Source organism: Clinocottus analis, unplaced genomic scaffold (genome assembly GCF_023055335.1).
Source record: "Clinocottus analis isolate CAN_PGR_092001 unplaced genomic scaffold, fCliAna1.0.p SCAF_4, whole genome shotgun sequence".
Classification (NCBI taxonomy): Eukaryota; Metazoa; Chordata; class Actinopteri; order Perciformes; family Cottidae; genus Clinocottus; species Clinocottus analis.
In genome coordinates this window covers 14,368,408-14,392,948 of record NW_027176153.1, presented here as the reverse complement: position 1 = coordinate 14,392,948, position 24,541 = coordinate 14,368,408, and the positions used below count along the sequence as shown (strand labels likewise).

The 24,541-nt window shown below is 42.1% G+C and overlaps 1 protein-coding gene across 3 annotated transcripts in view; it reads right to left on the bottom strand.

Moving 5' to 3' along the window:
* Positions 1 to 4,898: 4,898 nt before the first annotated feature.
* The window catches only part of pex14 (peroxisomal biogenesis factor 14), a 43,621-nt gene continuing 23,978 nt past the window's right edge, over positions 4,899 to 24,541 (bottom strand). Inside the window, exons 4-10 of one of the 3 annotated variants that reach the window (XR_011079467.1) lie at positions 23,453 to 23,578; positions 21,007 to 21,092; positions 19,202 to 19,304; positions 15,414 to 15,511; positions 9,739 to 9,830; positions 6,141 to 7,129; positions 4,899 to 5,286 (exon numbers count right to left, since the gene is read on the bottom strand). Coding sequence is in view for 2 of the 3 variants with exons in the window: in XM_068596760.1 (XP_068452861.1) it covers positions 6,658 to 7,129; positions 9,739 to 9,830; positions 15,414 to 15,511; positions 19,202 to 19,304; positions 21,007 to 21,092; positions 23,453 to 23,578 (977 nt within the window). In the remaining variant the exon portion in view is untranslated. Of the gene's footprint in view, positions 7,130 to 9,738; positions 9,831 to 15,413; positions 15,512 to 19,201; positions 19,305 to 21,006; positions 21,093 to 23,452; positions 23,579 to 24,541 lie in introns of all 3 variants that reach the window. The other 2 variants (XM_068596761.1, XM_068596760.1) reach the window with 2 other exon arrangements.

Below are 24,541 nucleotides of genomic sequence, written 5' to 3'. Positions count from 1 at the left end.
AAAGCATTACGATCCGCTTTATTTCTGTTGAATGACTCTTGAATATCACCAGCACCAACTCCCCCCTCTCTCATCACGAGAACCTTTAAAAAGACCGGTTTCAGTGTCACAGCTGCGACCTTCATAAAACAGAGCTGGGCAACAGGTGGGCCTCATGTGTGTGCTAATCTTCTACATTATGGTTGTTGATAACAGACACTGCACAGCCCCGCTCAGTTAAAACTCAGTAATTTAATATGGAATACATCAGCAATGTGATATTTGTAGCATGGAAGAAGCAAAGGTTGGGAAGATTCTGCTGATGCTAATATTAGAAAACGTCCATCATTCACTGTGGGTTTCTGTTACCAGAAGAATTCTGTGAGTACCGCAGAGCCTCCAAAACAAGACATTGGGTGTCCACCGAGGGATTTTGGGATTATTTTTTTCACTCGGTCTCCTCCTCACTAAGGGCATGAAAATGTGGATTGTATTTCGGCGTGACAATCCTTGCCAAATTTGGAGGACAAGGTCGGTGAATGTGCAGCCTTCCCCCTTTTTCACGGACCACCCTACTTTACCCATCAAATCTCACACGAGGCTCGTGGTGGCTGGCCTCTACGCAACCACGCTGGCCTCTACGCAACCGATGATTCAACCGACACAGTTGGAAAGCCGTGGGGCCTAAAGGTCTTTGCAATCTTCAGGAAAGATATTAGGCCAAAGTTCAGGGTTTAAAAAAGTATAAATAGCCACCAAAGGGGTACAAAATAAATGTCAAATGAATTTATTCTGCATTCATTCATACCCCTCTTATTTTGCCATGACGACAAAATCCCTGAAGAACTCGGCTGCACATGTGCTCCAAACGTTAGCTCGCAAAGATGCTAAAACTAAGATGGTGAATATGGTAAACATTACACCTGTTAATCATGAGCATAGCACCATGATCAACGTGAGGGTTTTAGCGTCCTGACGTTAGCGGTGCTAACAGAAGACGAGCCCCATTGGGAATTCAAAGAGCCAAGAAGAAGTTAGTGCCTGAACTCTCTACCTCCCTTAATGTTATCCCCCCCGCCCACCTCGCTCTCCTCTCCAGCCGCTAGCATGATTCAGGTGTTCCACAGTCAGACCCTGTGATTAGTCTAATTTGCACAAACGGTGGCCAGCGCCGCACCTGTTGCCTTGCGCTGCCTGCAGCCCTGGTCCCTCAGCAGCCTGACAGGCCTTCCCTTGGATAATCCAATCTCCTCTCAACGGCATCGCTGCTCTCCACCAGCACAGGACAAGAGCATCCATATTATCTTTTCTTTTTTTTAACCCCCCTTTGTGTTCTTGTGGCCGTGCTTCTGATGGCTCCTGATTGGAACATTCATAAACTCTGCCAGCCTGTAGCCACCTCCCTTTTCTTTTTCTTTACGGCTTGCCACTGTTTCCCCTCACTCCTCCTCACCAGCGCTCTCCTCTACATGCCAATAACTGGACTAAAGCTTTCCTTCAGGTTCAAAAGAGGCCCTGCAGCTTTCCACACGGCAGCCCTCCACACACTCCATTTGGATTTGAAACAGCGCCAGGAGAAAAATCAAGTGACACAGGCCACACAGAGAGGGAGGGAGGGAATGTGATCCCACTTGATTGTTGAGAGTTTATATAGCGAGTGATGACAAAGTGCTTTATGACTTTGCAGTGTTCGCTGGGGCCTGCGATTGAAGCCTTATACAGGCAAAGCCCCCTGCCGACCTTGGCTTGTCAAATGTTCTCCTTTTCACCAGGAAGCAGCCAGTGTTCAGCGGCTGCTCAGAACTGGTAAGCTGCTCTTAGAGAGACAGCCGCCGAGAGCTTTTGGAGGTGACCCATGCTTCCTCACTTTCACAGCTGATCACACTATTGAGGAAAAGCATCCGTCAGAGAAATGTTTCGGCCTGCTAACCCATTGAATCATTCGCGCATGTTGAAACATTAAGCCACGACTATTTCCAACAGGGCTGAGAGTCTGCTGCCGTGCATGCGGCTCTAAGAGGCTGTACTTGAGTGTATTGCTAATGGAAGCACACCAACATGCCCACAATGACATTCTGATGTCACAAGTATAATGGTCCCCATTTGACCTTTGCCTTGAAAGGCGGTTAACAGATTTTCACTGCAGATGCTGTTAACATCAGTCCAAACAACGATTCCCGAGGAGGAAAAGGATATTTCCAGACGGGTAAAGCAAGCGGTTGAGTTCCACAGGCCGTGTCACAAAATCAAGTATTACATGAGATTGCTCCCAGCTGCATGCCACATGCTTTTTATCTCAAAAGGAAGAGGAAAAAGGAGCATTTCTTCCCCGGGCCTTCTCTTCCTGCTTTGTCCGTGACCTTTCCATTGCAAATCTTTTACAGGACCAATTCCCTTTGGAGGGAGATGTCACGAAGCCGCGTTGGGTGGAGCTTGACGCTTCAAGAACTGAACCGATGCTGCTGGGATGTGAACTGTCCTGAGTCAGTGTGATGGGAAAACAAAAGCGGGACCGGGATCAACGCTTAAGGACTCAAGGAGGAGTTTCAAACGAGTAGATGTGTGCGTGTGCAGACGGACACGTGGCCCTCTGACTGGCCGCTACCAGCTAACAACCCTTGCATTGATCCAAGAAGACACTCAGCCCTCTAACCTGCTGAGTGCTCAGTTCCAGTGAACAATGGAGTTCAGAGCGCGTCGATACACTACCCTATTGAGTGCTCTCCGTTTAGCAGCAAGATTGATGAGGTTAAGGCTCCCAACCGGGGAGCCAAATGGTGTCAAAACCAAGGTGTTGCTGTGGACAAACAATCCAGCCCTGCACTACCAATCTGAGAGGCGCTGGTTACCGGTTAACACAGCAGCTCTACCCAGGATGTGCATTTATACGGCCACAGGGGCTTTGAAAGGGTATGCAGACTCTGGTTGATGTTTCAAAAGACTTTTAAAATGTAGATGAGAATGTGAGGGTAGAATATATGGCACTTTGTGGACAGGAATGCACTGCAAATCCCCCAAGACACTAAATGATGTACAAGTGGATTTATTACAGTAGGTCTCTATAAATCTAAGGTTGGCCTGAACTCCAGGGAGAGGTTAATGGATTACAAAGGGATGTGGTATCGAACCTCAGAGAAGTTTATACACCTCATCAATATGTGAAACGCTATTGATCATTTAGACCCTGATAAATTAAATTCATACACTTGATAATGCAGGGCAATATTCAGAATTCCCTGGATGCGAAAAAAGTGTGTGAACAGCATCCACCTTCTTTTGCTAAAATGTACCTCAAAAGAACTGATTGAAGTTGAGAATCTTAGGATTGTTACCTGATTTGAATTGTGCTGCAGTTCAGATGCATTCACTTTATGATGGAATATACACTTTTCGTGGGTATGATTTATATGTAAATATCTAGTATGAATTAATGCTAAGGATCATACGTCTCGTATACGGTACACTCGCTACGTATTAGCATTGTGGCTACATCTAAAGCAGCATCCAATCAGGCCATAGCTTGTGGACGGGAGAGACAGATCCCACTTTATGATGGAATATACACTTTTCGTGGGTATGATTTATATGTAAATATCTAGTATGAATTAATGCTAAGGATCCTACGTCTCGTATACGGTACACTCGCTACGTATTAGCATTGTGGCTACATCTAAAGCAGCATCCAATCAGGCCATAGCTTGTGGACGGGAGAGACAGATCTCACCCAACATTGGGATACAGTTGAATGAAAGTCAACATGGCCAGTTGTCCATCTCATGGTGCAGAGAGGACTTTCAGGTGTAGCTCTAGGAATAAGCAATTATTCAGACCAAGATTTTTTTGGTTTTACTATTGGATAAATTCCCATTTAAGGTGAACTCCAACAACTTTACAGGTTCAGATAACTAGTGCATATGTTGTAAAACGCCTTGTGTGGCGCCACAGGAAGCCACACAAGAACTCATCTGATTTAGGTGACAATTTAACATTTAACAATTACAGTTTTTTTCCACCACTGGCGGTAAGAATTTCAGCTTAGCCAAACAGTCTGATCATTACAACCTCACTGAGTGTGGCAAAAGACATATCGTGTTATATTAGTTCAACAGGTCACATGTATGTATATATAAATGTCACATCTTTCACCCTGGTGACATCGGTTTACTATGAGAAATCCCAGCGTACCTTTTGTCTTAACATTTAGACCACCTCTCCTTTCTTTTCCTTCTCTCTGTTCATCTCACCTTGGTTCAAGCAACAAGTACGTATTTCGAAATAAAGCATTTAAGAAATGTAATTCTATTATGCTATTTTCATCATATTTAATGTATTTTTGAGACGGCACAACTCCCATAACAAAAAACAAAAGATTCTGACGATCCACTTAAAAAAAAACTGTAACTATGTCCCTCATAGAGAAAGATTAAAACATGTCAAGGCTTTCTGAAAAGTATCTGTAAGATTCTCATCTGTATCTGGAAGACACTTTAGAGCTGGTTAAGAGGTAACAGCAAGCTCAGGAACAACAAATATATTGATCATAAATCAACATTGACCTAAGATTATTTTAGAATTCATGGATCCTGCGCTTGACCATAAAACCACATTCAAACAAACATCTCAGATATTAAAAGTGTTGGCAGCACAACCCACTTAAAGGCCAGCGTCTGTGTGATTTTAGTTGTTGTTGCTTCTAAATGTTAATAGGACGGATGGAAAGTATATTTGACTGAATTATGATGTAGAACTGGACTATTGTTCTTTACTGCAAGTCAAGTAATTTACTGAGTGTGTTTAAAAATATATGCTTTATATATAAACATTTAAAATCCCTATAATACTAGATTCAGGCTTTGATAGTAACATACAAGAAGCATGCATTTAGTGTCAAGTGGGCTTAAAATAAGAGCGCTTCTACATGAGGTAAAACAGATTTATTACAGTTTTGTACAATTTTGGCTGACATTCAGACAGTAATCAGCAGGTTACAGAGAGGACCGATCACTGGTTCTACAGTGGTAAAGAAGCATGTTACACCGCCTGATTATGTACTTGTATAACCCAACCTTATTCATCCATACAAATTACTCTCAACAAAATCTAAAAAATATATAGTTTACAGCATTCTGCAGTGCTGAAACTCAATCAACCTCGCCCAACTTAAATCTGTAGGTTAAGACGGGTGTCGCACAGAAATGAACAGTGCCCCTCTACCTTTTCTGTCTTCCTTTGAAGGCCATGTGATGCCGGTGGAAATGGCACCAGAGCTGATATCCCTTCTTCTCACTCATGGGCTCTTCTTGTTAGCTGGAGACAGTGAGTACAGAGTGAGTAATTCAATAAGTCGAGTATTCATTTATTACTTTCCTTTTCAATCATGGGACAATGTTTTTTTTCTTCTAACTTCCCCCATCCACCTCCACACTGAGAAAAGTGATACAAGTTGTGCAACTTCCATCTGTGGCAGCCGTTGTTGTCTTACTGCAGCTTAATTATAAAATATTGGCGCCGTTTTCTGTAAAGATTACTCACTGTAGGAGGCCCTACATAATTTGGACCGCGGGGTTTGTCACGGAAAATATAATACAATGCAACTGGGCTTTCTGTATTAGATTTCCGCTTTTAGCCTCCTTGACATTTCAAGCTGCATGAACTAATACATCTGTTATTTGTTGATCATTTGATTATTAACATACTTCACAAACCAAATCAGCTGCCCTGCTGGAGATGCAGAAACAGCTCAGCAGTCTGGATTTTCTCGCCTGCCACACACAAACACGCTTGCAAAAGATGTACAATTCAGTCCCACAGTGAAAAAGGAAAGCGGGAGAGGTAGGAGGAGGGGGCGGGGGGGGGAGACATTCATCTTCTCCTCCTTTGAGCGTATGAGCACTCTGACACCGGTATGGAACAAAGCCCGTCATCACATTCTAATCTCGAATTTCAGGGCTTTTATTTCACCCAAATGCCACCCTGCTGGCCTTGTGAATTATTGACAGACTGACACCAATGCGAAAGGACACATAAAAGAGGCTAAAAGCTCCAGCCCTGGAAGAGCTTGTCCTCTCCTATTGCCATCAACAGGCAGACAAACTCTGCTAATGCTTCTCTGGGAGCTCATGGTAACTTTGAGACTAAAGTGTCAACATATGACTCCTGACCTGCAGCTGCACTGAGCGGGAGAGATATTCTGTGCAGCACGGCCTCTTTGGTCTGAAAAAGAACCGTGGTACGATTACAAAGACACCAAGGCAAAGCTGTGAACTATCTGATCAAATCATACAATTAAAAGGAGTGAGTCACGCGGTTAGTACAGCATACAGCCTTTTAAAGTCGTTCTGATTTGACTGTTGCTCGTCATTTCAAAGGAAACGGTACAGCGTGGCACTTGGCTCAGCCCGCAGTCATTTAGTCTGCATGATGAAAAGTAAATGGAGGTAAGCCGTGTGTCAACTAGATACTCCAATATTTGTCAGTTTTGCGTCTTCTCACGCCTACTTCTCATTTTGCTCAAGATTAAGATGTTGGAGACACAAGTGAAAACAGACAGTTAATAGATAGATTTAAAAAAAACAAAAAAAACAAAAAAAAACAAGCGTGAGCCGAGAGGAGCAGAATGAAACAAAGCCGTGATGAGAAGCGGTGTTTAGAGAGTGTCTTTGTGCTTTCGACTGCTATCTAATCCACCTCGCTCTCATTGCTGGCACCCTCGGGCTGCCTCAGTTTGTCCACCTGTTCGTTAATCTGTCCATCCCCACCTCGACGATCCACTGTCTGTATGCTTACACCGTCGTCCTCCTCTTCCTCCACGTGGCTGAGATCCTCCTCCTCTTCCTCTTTCACCTCCTCCTCCTCTTCCCCCTGTACCTCCATGCGATCCTTCAGGTCCAGTACCAGGGTTGTGCCCACGCCCACAGTGCTGTCCTCTCTGTTGATATCGTGCACTCCATCAGGCCCTCCCAGTGCATCCTGGGGGATGTGGTGTCCATCTTTGATGGGGGAGGAGCTAGCGGACTCGTGACTGACAGGGGAGATGTCGCTGCTGCTGTTGGTGAGGTTGACTGGCGACGAGCTGGGTGCCGAGGGTGACTTCAGGGGAATCTGCCATGCAGGGATTTTAGGAATAGTGGGAGTGGACGGGAATTGTCTCCTGTGGAGAAAGGGAAGAGGGCAAGAAGATGAAAAACCTCACTGTGATCAAAATGTGAGAAAAGCTTTCCCACGATCAACCAATTGGGCATACTGCAAAAACAACACTATACATAGCTTCCTAAGGGGTCGAATGAGAACGCATCTTCAACACTAGTTTACATTTTAGCATGCAGCCACACACAAAGCATCCTGTGAAATTATCATAATTACAGCTCAGAAAATGGCTTTTCCCCCCCTAAACCACCAGATGTTTGTCACACCTGGCGAAGATGCGCTTAGATTTTTTTTTAATTACATCGACTGCAGCTTTTAAGATCAAAAAGACACCGTTGAATCGTAATGGGATAAGCACTTCTTAGTGTTTTAAAAAAACAAAACAACAACAACAGTTTGGAGATGATTTGGATCATTTGAACAGGAAGAGAACACGCTTGAAGACAGATGGTGATACAGAGCCTTTAGTTTGTGATTCAAGCCTTTGCCAGAAAACTCATTGTGAGAGTCAGGATGAAGTCAGGAAAGCAAATGACAAAGGCATATTATTGCTGATTAGAATGTACGAGGCGAACAAAACATGCTCAACTAGACAGTTCTGAGGCAATTTTCTGATGTACACTCTTACTTCAGGCTTCATTATGGACACTGATACATAATCATGCATGCTAATGGACCTGACTGAGCTGGGCCACGCCCGACTAGATTGAGGCACAAAGATGGGAAGAACGAGGGGATGTCTGGCAATAGACAATGAGATCTTTAACAACACAAAATACTTTACACCTTGCATACACATGTGGCAGGTGGGTAGAATAGGATTTTACAAATAAGATGATTGGTTGAAAAGTCCCTATATTTTTTCACAGCCCAGTCATTTCTGTGTCGTGTCATTGTGCACCCATAAAATGACTGAGGTTGCATCGGAGCGATTATGCATGTGTGGTTATTTTGCTTACCAATAACAGCATTATAACGCAGAAGACCAGCTGATGCCTGCAGTATGCTAATCGACCGAGGCAAGTTGTGAAGTAAAATAAATGCTGCAATCAGTATTATAACCTCCAGTGCCTGTGAGATTAAACATATTTGAGATTAATGATTATGTTTTCAGTGTGCGAGCAATTTGGAAGAGCAATGTGACATTCTGCGTTCTTTTATTTTATTTATTTAGACACAAGCACAAACTTTTAGGCCGTCAGCAGCGGAGTCCTACAGAAATGGTTGCGTAAGGACGGTTACGTGACGATTGCTTTTGAGCAACAATGTGAGCATCGTTTGAGAAATTATGATTCTTAATAGAAGGTCATCTTTGTACATTTCCATTTAGCTTTCAACTACATCTCACAGTCTTCCTCAGGAGATGGGAGTTCACTCAGTTACGTTCAGGCCTGCAAACTGAACAGCGGCCAGATAGGGAATGGGATGTGGCTCCTTCCAGGATTCATTCCTCTTCTATATGCTCAGGACACGCCTTAGTACAGTCACAGTGTTTCATTGGCTACAGAGGTGTAAACAGAGTCCAGACACCATCTACCACATGTTCTGGTTTCTTCTGTTCATCATTTTTTGAGACAATTTCCAATAGTTATGGCTGTAATATTATGCCTACTCCTACAGTTTCTATTTGTGTTATATTCTCAGGTCCAGATGACTCCAATGTTTCACTTACAGGTTATATTACCTTTCCGCTCCAGTAGATGGACACTCAATCCTATTTTAAAGGATGGATGCAACCCCTCTATCACACAATCAAGGCATCAACACTAGAGCGGGAATAAACATGCTTAAAACATACAATCAGGATGGGTATTTAATGAATTATGACACACTGAAGACAGTTTCTTGAAACACTAACTAATATCCCTTAATTGGGAATGTGTCAGTCATTTTTCAGTGTTTAGAGCGACCAGTTGACGCTATCCCAAAATCATACTGTATGGTTCCATACTTCAGTTGCATGAAGAAAACAGGGCTAGAGGTGCAACAACCGCAGCAGATATTTTTAATTTTACAGCTTAACTGTACAATAAAATATGTTTTTGATTTTTTTTTTAAAAGAAATCAGCAATGCAGCAAATAAATATTGATTTATGTTGAGTTTAGGAGCTTCAGGAGCAGTGAATGACAACTGCGTTAGAGACTCTTCAGTTCTGATCGGTTGATTTCCTTCAGGCGCAGCGGAATCTTGCTAATGCCATTAGGAGCACTGAGAAGAACCAGCAGAACCTGATTTATTTACAGATTATCTGTCTCATGTACTACGATCCGGAGATACTAAGAGTTCGAGGAATATGACAAAATGTATTATTTTCATTAAGGTTACCTAGTGAACATTGAATCGGTCTACTCTCAGTTATTACAAGTGCAAATACCCAAAAATAAAGTAAGTATAACCAAAAAGAGCAACATGATGTTGTGGATAGTCAAAACACCTTTAATGTCGGATTTAAACTTTAATGTGGTCAAAGTTTGTCTGATACATAGAGCTTTGTTTCTGTATAATACTGTCAAGCGGTTCAAATGGACCTCAAAAGTGCATAAAAACAGTGAGTGGCTGGCCCACACACACACACCTTCATTCTGTGTCGGTGATCTGGATAACTTTGTTACCTGCCGAGCAGTAATCCCTTCAAAGAGACGATCTCAGCCTTCAGTTCTCCAACTGTTTGGTTGTCCAGGATGCGACTGGTTGACGACGATGCCTATTGGACACACACAAGTGAGACACACACATTAAATGTCACAGATGCACACGCGCACACACACACACACACGCACACACACACACACACACACACACACACACACACACAAACACAAACAAAAGCACTGTTCAATTCAAATGCAGGTTGGAGGACAAAGTCAATACACATCTTTCAACAACTCCTCTGTGCTTAGTTTCAACAACATGAAATGATGAAAAAAAAGAAGAAGCTTTGTCTGGAAAAAATAGGACATTGGGTTCAAGGTAAACAAATATGGTAAATGCAAATGCTGAAAGCCACACGTTTGTGTGTAGTCAGGTCATTCGTCACCATAACAACTTCGACCAACGGCCTACTGCTTGCAATGACAGAAAAGAGGACATACAGTAGATACTATAGAAACCTTTATGGCCTCGACAGCTCAGAAAGTCCAGTAAGTGTGAATCCTGCGTTTTTACATAATTTTACATACTATCTAAAAAAGATTAGGCCAGAGTCCAGTGTTTTGGATAATGACTATCTTGAACAATGGCCACATTCATGAAGGTAAACCATAGCTGAGCAGTTTGGTTTGTTCTTTTTGTCTTTTATTAAAGGCAAGTGTTATCACACGCACGCGCGCGCGCGCACACACAGTATTTGAATGGCAAATTGGTGTTAAAAAAAAAAAACGTTTTTTAGGGATAGGCAGGACTTTGACCGACGGAGCTATGAAATGACAAGTTTCTTTAAAAATGCCTTTAGGCGAAAACAAGACAATCACAAGTCAAATGCAATGATACAACTGGACTACAGTTGCTGCAAAGCTTTGTAGACTTTTGGGTTTTAGGGAAGACAATAAAGGCCCACTACGCAGGTCAAGATACATCCGAGTTTGTGAGATTGTTAAAAAGATGAGAGAAGAAGTAAAAAACATTTCTACTACAAAACATCATTGCAAGTTGCATCTCCCCCGGGCGCTCAAAGCAATTCAAATCAAACAAACAATCAAATTGAACTGCTCAAAGACAAATTGCAACTTGTGACCGGGCATCATGAGAAAGCATTGCTTGGCTGTAAAGAGTCTCAACCCAAAAGATTGGGAACCAGTGATGTAGATAATTGTTCCCCATGCACAATCCATTCCTAAATATAAAGCACAAACATGTGCAAGAACAAGGGAATAGACTGATGAGACCAGAGGGAGGAGAGGGAGAAGACAAGGGAGAAAGTGGGATAAAAGAAAAGTAAAAACTCTAATTAAGACTCTCCTGACTCACCAGAGGAAGCTTGTTAGGAAGCGTGGACCCCCTATCGAGGGGAGAGGGATAACTTGGACTCTTTCGCTTGTAATTAAATCTAAGAGAAATTAATTGAATCACATCTGAAAGGGATCAGACTCATTTACAGTGGAAGGAGGGACGCAGAGGAGGAGAAGTGAAGGGAGACAGAAAAGGAGGCTTTTTTGGCTCTTATCGACTCCTAAACCTCGCTGATAAGGAGCCCTGCTTTAGAGGCGGCGCATTGGAGGCCTGCTGAAGACACTCTTATTACAGCCGTCACCTCATTAGAACCATCTTAATCCCTCTCCTCCCCAAGGCACCCGTATAATAAGGCTGGATTCAGCTTCTCTCTCATTTTACATTTAAAAAAAAATTAATTGCTGTATGGGCTGAGCTAAAAGACTTCCAAGGCACAGAATCAACTTAAGATATATGCAAATTGCTCCAAATAACAGAAAATTATTATATTGCTTAACATAAGGAGGAAAAAAAAGGCTTTAGAGTAGAATTGTTAAACCGCCAGCTACATAATGTGCATTATCTAGCGAGCAGCACCCTATAATATCTCACATCAAGACAACAACACTACCGCTGACATATGTCTTATTAAGTCTGAAGAAACCTAATTAAATGGTGGACCAGGACTGGATTTCAGCTTTGAGATAGATTGTGTGAGTGTATACACACACACACATTGTGTAAGGATCTTGTGTTAAGTGCACTAGCTGCTTGGGTGGAGGCTGAGTGGAGGGGTATCAATGACTGGAAAGATTGAAAGAAACGCCGCTGACTTTAAAAGCCCCACCTGAAGTGTTGACACATATCCAATAGACCGGACGCGTGTGTACAATGTGATGTTTTAACAAACTGCTGATCAAAATATTTAACTTCTGCAAAGATTTAGCGGTTTTGATTACAAAAGCACCGTCATCGAGAAGAGTCTTACAGGTCTGTGGATTTACAACAGTTATGGTTGGACTTTGCAACCTCTATTAGACCTGTATATTATTATAATTATTACTATCAATTTAACAATAATAACAAAGGTTCTTGTTTTTATCTGCTTCTTTGCAATGTGTTTTCCTATGTGTGTGTATAACTTATTGCATCCAAAATCATTTGTATTGTTTAAGTTTTTATCTTTATCTATGAATTTAATTAAAAGATATTTTAACCGAACATTAAAACGTGTAATTAACCTTAAATATTGCATGTATTTCTGGAATGCATTTTGTATTTCCTTGGAGATTTTAGTTAAATGTATATGTATAACTGCTGACACTGATTCTCCTGGCGGTTCCTAGGATGTGGACATATAGATGTTTAGAGGTCTTTCTTGGCTCTGTACATGTTCAACTTCTTGATAGACCATTTATTACTCTATATTCATGTTCTTCGAAAAACACTAATTCAACCCACCAGTTTTATAGACCACGTGGACAAAGTTTACCCTGAAGAAGGCAATATGTGCCAAACTGAATTTAGATTTAAAAGTAAAAAGAGTGACGAGTGCACATCACTCTGGTGTTTGACTTCTATCATACTTCCTGATGTACAGCTGCAGGGCTCTGTGTGGCATTAACAGTGGAGAACATAATTCTCCGCCTGGCACTGCACATCGCAAAAAGCATCATGCATGAACAAATACACAAACAAATGAACCAACCAACCAAAACCAAAATAACAACTCAACCTGGAAGAGAGGTGGCACGTATTATATCATCGACCACCACAACGCTGGTGTGTACTGTACATAGTAAAGATTTACTCTAACTGGTTTAACAATCTTGCCACAAATATGTCTAGGGTGGGTGCCTGGGTGTGATAGGGGTCGGCCTCTTTCCGCTGGTTAACTAAGTGCTTCATGAAAAAAAAAAAAAAGGAAAAAAGAATCACAAGCAAAAAAAAAAAAAAGACTATCAACTCTAGCAGCACCCAAGGACGGCAACGCATCTGGCTAAATGAAGATAAATGCCTGTGGACCATTAGCAACAAGATAAGATCTTTAACAAGGCTTGTTTAAGAGTGTCTGAAGGCAAATTAATTCACAGTTACTCTGCCGGCAGACAGTGTGTTTTCGTGTAACGCATGTATATTTATGATGGAATTAGTTTCAAAAGGAAGTCCCTAGAGGAGTGTTTTTGAGTGGAAACACTGGTACAGTGCAATTGATTTCACTCTATTTATGCACTTTCCCACTGGCAGTTCGTCTCGCGCAAGCAAGGAGGCGGTTTCTAATCTTCTATGTAGTATCCACTAATAAAGAGAACGATCAGTGAGTTGAGACAGCAGGGAAAACACAGCTAACAGGCAGATTTGTAATGATAATGGAGCAAAAATAGACTCGGCTGCGTAACATCAGGGCCGAATCATCCTCGGGCAAAAAAAAAAAGAATGCAGCGGCATGTCTTTGATGAGTTGGGATAACTGAGAAAATGGTGAAAAAGAGAGGAATTACTCAGAATCTGATGTCTGGAAATGCGCATCATCGGCTCATGCTCTCTCTTTCTGTGTGTGTGTGTGTGTGTGTGTGTGTGTGTGTGTGTGTGTGTGTGTGTGTGTGTGTGTGTGTGTGTGTGTGTGTGCGTGCGTGCGGACACGAGTCAGTCTGTCTAAACTCACTTCCATAATGAGCTCCCCAGTTTAGGGACAGTAAACGCACTCCGCAATTGAGCGGTTTTCAAACCTAGGAGAAAATGTTTTCTTAGCAGCTGAGGAACTAGGAGGCTCCATGTGTTTTGGGTTAAAGACACATTTCCGCGTTGAGAAGTATAATTAGTAAGCGTGGCGCACTTTAAGCAGCGTGGTGAGGCAAACCCCGAAAGCCACAAACGGTGAATGATAAGTAGCTCGCCAGCTCCAACATGTGTTTCTCATCAAACATCACGGACCTGAAAACAATTTCCCAATTTCCCCTGTGGCCTGCGACAACAGAGGGCCTTGTGCCGACTCGCAGGGAAAATTTAAGATCAACACTATAGCTATAAAGCAGAGTTTATGATTTGTTTAATGGGTGTTTTGATGTGAATTATACTTTTTATACACTACCGCTGTCCAACAAGGCACTCATAGCAAATGAAGTAGATACTTTTTAATCCAATCTGTGATTTGGAAATGACAAATGAAAGGAGAAAACATCCCTTGTCCTTTAAAAGCTGGAGGGAACTCATTGTTTAAAGGGAGCCGACAGCCTGGCTGATAGAAAACCTTTTATAATTTTCAGATTTCCGAACAGCGTGAGGTCAAACCAGATTGTACCTCACAGATGCTGATTCAAGCCGCCGCCGCTTCCTACAGCGCTCAGAGAGGCCGTGTGTGGCTTAGAAGTTGAAACAGCACAAAATGAGCTATGAGTCGTCAGTTTTTGATGAACCTCGTCCAGGGAAGAGATTCATATTTTTCTTCCTCGTTTGTGCAGAAGCAGATGTGTCTGCATATGTTTTCCTGTGATATCCAGATGCTACAGTAAAACACCCATGTGCTTAACAAGCTGTGGACATAAAACATTGTCTAAGATTGTCTCTTCCAAGGCACTTTTTTAGAGCCTAGAGATCATAAAGCGATTTATGAGCAGTGTTATAAAAAGCAAGCAACATTTCATCCTTGCCATAAGTTTTTAGACCAATCACTCAAACCGATTCACCTAAACACTTACAATTCTGAGTAGATTATGAAAAGGGTCTATAAACATCAAGCGGAGGAGGAACGACAATATGGTTAAAGATTATGGTCCAATGATGAGATGTACCGTACTTTTTTGCAGCTTGTGTTCTGATGATATACAGTATAATAAGGCTGTCCGTCTTAGGTAGTTATGACTCAGGGCAGTGCAAGAAATTTTACTACGCAAAGGCCTCGAGAAACCATTTCTCTCTCCTCATCAATCTGGAGATTTCAACTGGCAACTTTACTTTTACTGAGCTTCTCTGCTATTTCAGAGTTAGTGCCTGTCGAGCTTTTCTCAAAAACATTAAATCATACATAACAGACCTTGAAGATGCGGTCCGTTACTTTCATGTTCAAACTACACTAAATATGAACTTCTTGCCATTTTTGTAAAGTAATTTCATCTCATTGTTGTTTGTTTGCCTGAAAATATATATTATCACAAATGTAATTTATTGCAATGATTAAGTTAGATGGTACCGGTGTTTCCAAACAGCAACACATGTGCTGTAACTTAAAAATAAGTAGGATAAAGTGATGAAAAAAAAAAAGTAAAATGTTGAGAAAAAAAAATAGGTTGAATCTCAAGAGGTTTAACTGAAATCACTAATATTCCATCAAGTTGCAAACGGCGTGATGAGCTAGTAGCTACCTCTGCTGCAGCCAGTTCCTGTGACAGCTCCTGGATTCTCTGCTGCTGCTGGATCAGGAGCTCCTGGACGGAGACCAGGGTCTGTTGCAGCTGACTGACTGTGGGAATAGGATAGTAGATTCAGCAAACTTTTATCAAATAAACAAGAAAGTTTGATTGCGTGACAATGTTGTTTTCATGCCACAGAACTAAACATTTTCTTTGAAGCGTTGATGAGACTCAACTTGTGCCACTGATCAAAGGGGTCCTCTAAGAATTATAATCAAAGCGAATACCCGGTAACTTAAGTCGCAGCTTTTTGGTCCAAGGTGCTGGAGTAGAAGGTGGGAAGGGATGGGGGGGCGGGGACATAGGATGGAGATATTAATCTCTAGTGCCTGAACTTAAATCAAATAACAGTCTCTAACCTTCCATTATCCACCCAGACACTGCCTTCTAATGCATCTTAAATCCTCAAACGATCAACAAAGGAAAAAACAAGGCTCTCATTTGGGAGGAGGCTGCCAGACAAAATGTCCCCCCTAATCCTAATAAATATTGTTCTTTTTCCATTGACTTTGAAGATTGAATTAGTTCAAGTGTTGGTGTTGGACGAGGGTGTATGATTTCAAATAACACTGGGCACAGTTTGTTGCCCCCTGCTTCCAGTCACGCGTGTATTACCAAACAATGCATTAAGTTTCCCCGAGCTGATTATATTACAGAAAACCAATAAACATTCATATAAATCATGGGCGTGTAAAGTGTTAAATCAAGCCTAATAGGATTAACATCAACAGATATTGTGGCGGTCCACTGCTGAGGTTGTCAGGCCAATGGTTAAAAGCCTGAGCTGCAGCCGGCTGGACGGGAGGTAAAGAACCCTCCTCTCACATTAGCCGGGCCAGGACACAGAGCCCGGCTCGGAGGCTGTGTTTCTTTTGAAAAAAACAACACAGACAAAATATTTGATCTTTCAAAGACACTAATATCTCGCAGTGACACCTGTGTTTAAATGGGTGGGGTTGTATCAATATAGGTGGGGTGCAGAAACGTTTGATCTTTCCACGCTTGCAGAATCCTATGGAATACAAGTTTGAGCAGGATCATCGGTTCGGGCCAAAAACCACTGTGCAAACAATTTGAGTTACTCAGTCTGTGCTCCCGAGTGTGACCGTTCTCTGAAAATGTTAATAAAGCTAAAATGCCTTGGCCATCCCTGTTTAAAAAAAAGGTGTTACTATGACAGGGTGTGCACGCTAAACCAAGAGCTGCCCTATTAGTCTCCAATTCCAGCTCACCGCAAAACAGCTTATCCAGATGTGTGTGTCAGGCTGCCAGCCTGTAATGCTCTGTGCCTCCTGAATTACCACTGGCACCGCATTTTCAGCCACTTCAGCCAAACAGTCCAATTCTTTTCATGTCTCTCCACAAAGTTGACTCCTTTGTACTGTTCAGACACTTGACAAAAATGCATAACTTCATATCCCCAGTTATCACAGATATGAAGCCAAGAATAATGAAGTCAATGACTTTGGCCAGGCATGAATCAGAAGGAGGCTGTAGCTGCAGAGTGTGTGTGTGTGTGTGTGTGCGTGCGTGAGAGAGAAAGAGAGAATAGGAGACAAGATGATGTGTGAGGCTTGCAGCTGTTGTGAGGAGGGTGCACATTGTGTATTCAGTAAATTATTCAGTAAATACCGCGATATAATGTACACTACATATGTCCGGGCCTGTCTCTGTTTTTAATGGCCAGCTGGTCACCAATATGGCTCCCACCGACAAAGAGTGGCCAAACAGCCGCACAATTCCATTACAGCCTGGGTGCGCTGAAGTAGTTCCAAGATCCATTCATTAATTGTCTGTGTGAAGTTGTAGGCAAATCATAATGGGAGTCAAGGCCCCTACTCTCGAGCTGGGGCTGGCAAGAGAGACTAATGTGGTCCCCATTCAAAAGGATACATCACCTCATTGCGCCCGGCAATAGAGAAATACATGAACTTTAACAAAAGGAGGTTCAAGCAATTGGCAGCAGCGAGGCAGTCGGTCGCTATTACTCAGTGCAGCGAGGAGAGAGGGAGCGAGACGGAGAGGAAGACAAAGGGAAAGCAGAGGGAGAAAACTCTCAGTGTAATTGCAACCCCTCTCCCCAACTGTTAACTACAACAGTCATTAACTACAATAGCAGCTTGGCTACTGCAGTCATAGCAAATTAGTTCCCCACACTGGCTGAAGAAAGGACCCGTGTTTTTTTTTTTTCCCCCACTGCAGCCTCACCTAGTCGCTGCAAAGTACAGGAACACAGGAGGATCCGGTTTATACCGACAAGCAAAACAGGCTTTGTGACTTGGCACATGTCCAGAGAGTGATAAGTAGATCAAGAATGGGCAGAGAAATAGACGGAGGAAATGTGTTTGCATAGTTGGGAGAAAATGACCATAAAAGAGCCCATATTTGTTAATCAGATTCAGGGTGACACACCTTGCACGCGATCTCACACAACTGCTGCCCTTCAACTACCGATGCCAGCCAGAAAACAATAACATGGGTGTGACTGTATACAACGATAACAGCCATATTTTATATGTTGGTCCGGGACAGGAGCTCTCAACTCAAACACACTTAATTTGTTTTAATTTGGAGATGAAGGGAAAATCAAACAAAGGATGCTTGTATTGAAACTGACAAGGTCGTATTTATAATTCAAGTAAAAAAAAACCGCCCTGTGGTAGGAACATTTGTTTGGCTCCTGTTTGTCTCTCTGCAGCTCAAAACCCTGCAAACACATGCGTGATGATTCATGCAGTTTTTCTACCAGACTTGAAACTATCATACAAACCTCCCTTTACTTTGTTTGATAGCTCATATACAGACATGTGCACAGCTCATGCACATTTGAAAGAGGAATTTGTTTGATTGAAATAAGACATTTTGATTAATTATTTCCTCGTTCAAGCAACAATTACATACACATTTTTAAAACTGCTTTAGTGTTTGATTTAATGTCATTTCATCTCCGGTTCTTTTATTAACCTGTTGCGTAAACCAGCTTTGAGTATCTTGAAAATTATTATATTTATATTTGTATCACTTTTATTCCTGACAGTATACTCTATCTCAATAGAAATTGTTACCTTTCAGGTGAAAACACACTTCAGTTCAACAGTACTAACGAGACCAAACTTTTTCTGAGTGCCTCTCTCATTTACGCCTCCGTGGATTTTTAATTATACTGACGAAGAGCTCTCCTTGCTTCTCTCTCTCCCCCTCCATGTCTGACAGCCAGGTTGAGATTCCTCACCTGTCCAACATGGGAGCCGCACCTGTCACTGTGCACTTAATCACACTAGGGCCAGTGCTGAGCCCAGACGCCACACAGTGCCATGTCGCACGCACACCCAGCGCGCACACACATATACACACGCACAGAAAATTAAAATGAACTTTCTCGCAACCTACGGGGAAGAGGGTGGATGTTGATGATGGCGGTGGAGGTTTGGATGGGAGTGAGGTTGGTGCAGGGGGAGACGGATGGATGGGGGGAAGGAGAGAGGATGGGCAGGCGAGGGGGAGGTGGGGAGAGAAAAGTTGTCATTTCCCAACTGCTCATTAATATTCCGAGGTTAAGAGCTTTTCAGCGAAACGTAATTAATTGAGCCCGAGCCTGACAGTAAACAAGCAATTTCAAATTAAAGCGAAATGACAGCGGCGTCATTTGTTAAAAACGTGCGGGGGCCCCCGATTTTGGCGACAGATAAATGAGGGAAAATGTTAAGGAGGGAGAAAGTGATGAAGATATTAATCTTCACCTGTCTGTGTCAGCGTGCCACTCATTGCTGCAATGTTGCTCTCCATCCTCTGCAGATGCTTCTTGTCCTCTCGGCTGCCCATAATGAGGGGAAGGATGTGTTTCTGCAATTAAAAGCGTGGCACAATATCACACTTTGCTCTGGTGGGAATGGGCAGAAGATGAGGAAAAGACAGGGCCACCTTCTTGGCAGCAGAGGGTCAAAGGCATTGTTTTATTGGACTACCTTGTCGTCTAAACTACCTGATTAGGAACATAAAGAACATCCAAGCATTTACACACATTTTGTGTTCAACACATTAGTCGATTAGAAAATGAATAAACATTTTTGATGAAACAATTAGTAAATTAAACATCTTTAAGTTTTAAACTCAATTTAAAGCAATTTGAAGAAGCAGCCACTTCATTCAGTAATCTAAAGGATCAGACTAGTCTTCAATGAACATAACTGTTTGTTATATGTATGTCTGATAGTTAAATGTTTGTTATCTAGTGTGAGTGTTTCATTGCATGTGAGTCTCTTAATGAATCCTTTACAAGTGTGTGTGGAGCAGAGCGCACCAAATAAAGTTAATGTCCATGAGATCCTGTAGGAGCCCACTAAATGGCATACATGTTTTTGTTTGCCTTGCTTTAGGGCTGAATGAGGATCCTTTAATCCCTTGCAGCCAGTTTGCAGCCCTCTGCTGCCTGAGCCAGGTTTTCGCTCCAACTCAGGTGGCAAGCAGCCACACCAGTGCAAGTAATAAACACTTTTTAGAGAAAAAGATTAAATGAGTGTCAACACGTAGTAATTAATAAGTGGGTTGCTGGGAGTGTGGTGTTTACAAGGTGCGCCATAACATAAATAAAATATGGGCAGAAGCCTGGACATATGGTGCGACTGGCGCTATGCTCCGGTGACATGACAGCAACCTGTGCTGTCCCGCCAGGGACTCCCACCTCCCAGACGACCGGTGGCTGGCAAACCCTGCTGCACGTGGGGAACCGTGGACTGGTACAGTGCGTGTTTTCATCAGTGAAAGACCGCAGGGACATTGCAATAAATGACAGGAGATTGTGGATGCGCATGTGCCGCCTTATGAAAGGTTGTGTAAAGAAGGATAAAATAATAGGACATAACAGGATCTATAGAGAAGCCAATATGTCCGACAGGGTCAGGTAGGCATATGCAAGTACATGATACGCGCTCCCTTTCTCTCTCTTGCACACACAGAGGAGAATGGCCTGTCATCCGGGCCGAGAGCTACTGCTAAAGCTCCTGTCCTCCTCTAAAACGAGAGTAATGGCTTCCACATGCCACTCAGACTACTACTAACAACCACTATGGGATTAATGTCACCGGGGACAAGGGGCCTCATGAGCTCATGTTCAAGGGCTGCTAAGCCCGATAAAAACCAGGGTGATTATTTTTAGACGGTAGGACGTCAAAAAAATGGTTGTGTGCTGTGTTAGCAACTATATTTTGTAAGGAAAAAAAATATTTGAGAGGAGGGAGGAAGGTTAAGTTAAAAAAGAAGGGGTTCAAATGAGATCATGCTTTGACGTAAAGCAGGGTAGCTTTAATAACAAGACCAGAGTGATGTTGCATACTGCAGAGGCGCCTTCTATTCTAGCACCCTCATTCATCATAAGTGATGTACTTGCTAAGCCCACCAATTTTAATGTAATATCAGGGAGACAGTACTGACAGATCTGAGGATGCAAAGGATAATTTGTAAAACAAATTTAAGAAAGATTAACTGTGAAAACAAAGTCAGTGAGGGAACATAGCCCAAAGAGCAAGAGAAGAAGGGTGTAACTTACTTTGTAGAGCTGATAAAAGCCGAAGGTGATGCCCACCATGATGATGGTGAGGGCCCCGTAGTCTCTCCATCTGTAGCCTGCTTGACCTGGAGAGGAGGACACATGACTTGAAGCTAATGTAAAGTTTAAGTTTTAGCTCCAAAACTACAGTATAAATCATGTATACAACATACATTTTTGCTGACCATATTTGAATGAATGGTCGATTGTTTTGTTGTACTCTTTTTGTCACTTTAATTTTTCTCAATGTTACATAATGCATTCTTGAATTCTTTAGATGCAGATTAATATAAAAGGTCTGCACTGCTTTACCTCACTGTGATAATGAAACATATTGCTGTTCTAATTGTGTAAATGGTCTTTGTCGTAGATTATATGACACCGGCAAGTTTTACGAATCCCCTTATGAATAAGAAGCCCGTCTGCGTGAAACAATTGGAGAAAAAAAAGGAGTCACCATCTCTTCAAAAACTCAGAAACAAGGTTTCCAGAATGATTAGATTTGAAGTATAAATAATTTGCACGAAATGGAAAACCATAAAATACTAAAAGATCTATTTGTGACGTTCCAAATTCCATCCATTTAACTTTCCATTTGTGCAAAATGTCTGAACAATAAATAATAAACAAGCACTTCATTCTGCTCTTTTAGGAAGAACACCATTGTCTTCCTACTTTTTTGACATTGGGCCTAATGCAGTGTTTGCATATAAACCTTTAAACAACTAAAGCAGGCTGAAAGGTAACTGTGTGTGTGTGTGTGTGTGTGTGTGTGTGTGTGTGTGTGTGTGTGTGTGTGTAGGTGTGTGTGTGTGTGTGTGTTTAGAAGTTGACTGCCTTGCTGAGTGACAGATAATGTGAAAGTGTGTCATTGTGCAAGCTGTCATCTTGGTAGGCCAACTGTCTGTCAAAGTGGAAATTCCCCACATAAGAGAGGCATTCAACTGAAAATGTCACTAAACAACAAACAAGTCTGGAGGAAATATATTGTGCGAGTTTTTCTCCTGTTTACTGTTGATGGGGCCCAAATGAATATGAAATTATTAGCGGCTAGGCCACTAAAGTACGCCACTGATATTCTATTACAGGTCTGATTTCACCTAATGGGTTGTGTGGTACGTGTTTACTTGCTTGAAGTAAGTAAACCAGATTGATCTTGAGCCTTACCAATTGTGTGATTTGACATGCAAATAAAATGAGAGACCCGCTGTCATATTGGACTACATGGTCTAGATTTAAGGTGAACGCTATTCTATTCTCCACACTCAAGGCCGCGTTTCATTGCGGCTGCGGCATTCAGGGATGAACCTGTAACCTTTCCTATCGAAGAATTTTGAGTCATTCTCCAGCATCCATATGGTAACCACATAAATTTGGGTCTTCATCAACATTATAGCTGCGACAGACTGTCACCTATCCCAGAATACTGTGCTTCTGAAAGGCCTGAGAGTCCTTGGGATAGGTGGTTGACCCTGAACAAGCCTCACTGCATCACTGGGATGCCGGGGTCTTCACTTGCTCTTTTCCCCCCGTTAGGACCTTTCATTCTTCCTCTATCTCTCTTTTTCCTCTCTGCCATCTTCCTTTTTTTATTTGGTCACTTAAGCTGTGGAACTGTGGTATCCATCCCCCGTTTTTCCAATCTCCTCTCAAATTTATTGGGTTCAGTGGAGGCCTTCCTGTCCTTCTACCGCGTGGAAATAGAGATCAGAGTATCCATTACTTCGACAGAGATGGATGCGGGTCTCCGTGCACCGTCCCCATAACAAGGACATCAAAGAGAGGTAGCCCCCTCTTTTCAGCCTGACCCCCCATACAAGACTCCCCGCTCTCTCCTCATTATGCAGCTCCCTTATAGACGTTTTGATATAAAACCCCCCACTATGGACGGAGAGCGGCGAGTCACCCTAACTACATGGCCATCCCATCAACATCACTTTCATTACAAAACATGAGATGCCAGGGGAGTCAAGGACAGTGTGGTAATAAATGAGGGTGGAATACATCTGGAATCATTGTCATATGGGTTAAGCATTACGCGGACTTCATTCTGCATTGGTAAATCAGTGGACAGCACTCATAACCTCCTGAGGTAATAAAGATACAGGTTGCGGGTGTGGGGTCTTGCCAGTGGAGAACCCCTCCAAACAGAATGGCAAGAGACTTCATGTATCTGAATTCACAATCAAGGCAAATTTGTATGACATGTCTATAACACTAGTTAAGATCCTGCTATTTGGTGAGCTGCCGATAATCCTATTTAATGGGTTTAAAAGAAGAAAAAAAACAAAGGAAAATCTCTCTCTTTCTGGGTAAACCTGAAAAGGGCTTTACATTTTTAAATTAAACTTTTTTTTTCCGGTGAGACATAGAATATGCACATAAAATATTAATACTATTTATATGCACCAGGTATCTAGGGGGAGAAAAGGTTGTGTGCACTCACTGTGTGGTGCAAGAGCCAGCTGATGTGCTTGGGGTGGACGTTGGGGCCACACAGGGCTCAGGGGCAGGACTTCTTCTGTGCTGCCAGAGCGCTGGATGGCCAACTCCACCTCCTCATCCGTCAGCCCTGGAATCAAGACACACACATTTAAGACATTCAGAGGGGGTGCAGTGACGGCGTGTTAACAGCTCCTCGGCTATCATAATGTATGCTTAAATACTTCCCAAGCTGCCCACAAATCTTTTAAGTACAATTTAGAGAAAGTATGACAAATCTTCATTCAATTTTACTTTCCCTCTTCTCAAAAATACTTCATTTCATAATTCAGAAATTCCACTGAGATTTACTGTTTCAGGGACATCCATCAAAGGAAGATAGTGAGGAAAGGTTCACACAATGAAATCTGAAACTCTGCTCGCCTATTAACTGCCACCAAAGGCAAAGAAAATAAGAGTCTGTCCACTTCTCCAGTTATATTTCCCATGTGGAGATTTCATACACCCCAGACAGCGAAAATGCATTATTTTAATTTCTTCATTGTAATGTAAATGTATTACATAATTTTGCAAATGCCAATATAATTTAATCTTCAGATCTTTTTAATGATTTTAGTGATGATTAAATTGCAAAGGGCTCCCTGATGGAGAATCTGATGGGAGGGGGAAAAAAAAAAATCTAATATGAACATCTCCTTTTGTGGCAAGAAAGGATTTTATTTCAGGCGCCATATGCTGCCATTGCTCTGGGTCTCATCTTTTAATGAGCGACTCGGTCTAAACAAAGGAAAATAATTACAACTTTTGATGAACTACATTTAAAAACAATATTAACCAATTCATAGAAAAACAATTAGGAGAAAGCTGAAGACAAACAACCAAAACTGTTAAATACATAATTCTTCGACACTGATGAGCATGATTTACCTTATGAGGAAAAATCTGCAAAATCTAAATCATGATGTTGTCTTTGCTCATCGTGGACTAGCAGTGCGTCTCTGCCTAACATCTTCACATTACTTCCTTCATCCATACCCCTTGCTTATTGACAGAAAACTCTCTTTGTAAGAGAGCCTTTTACTTGAACTATTCC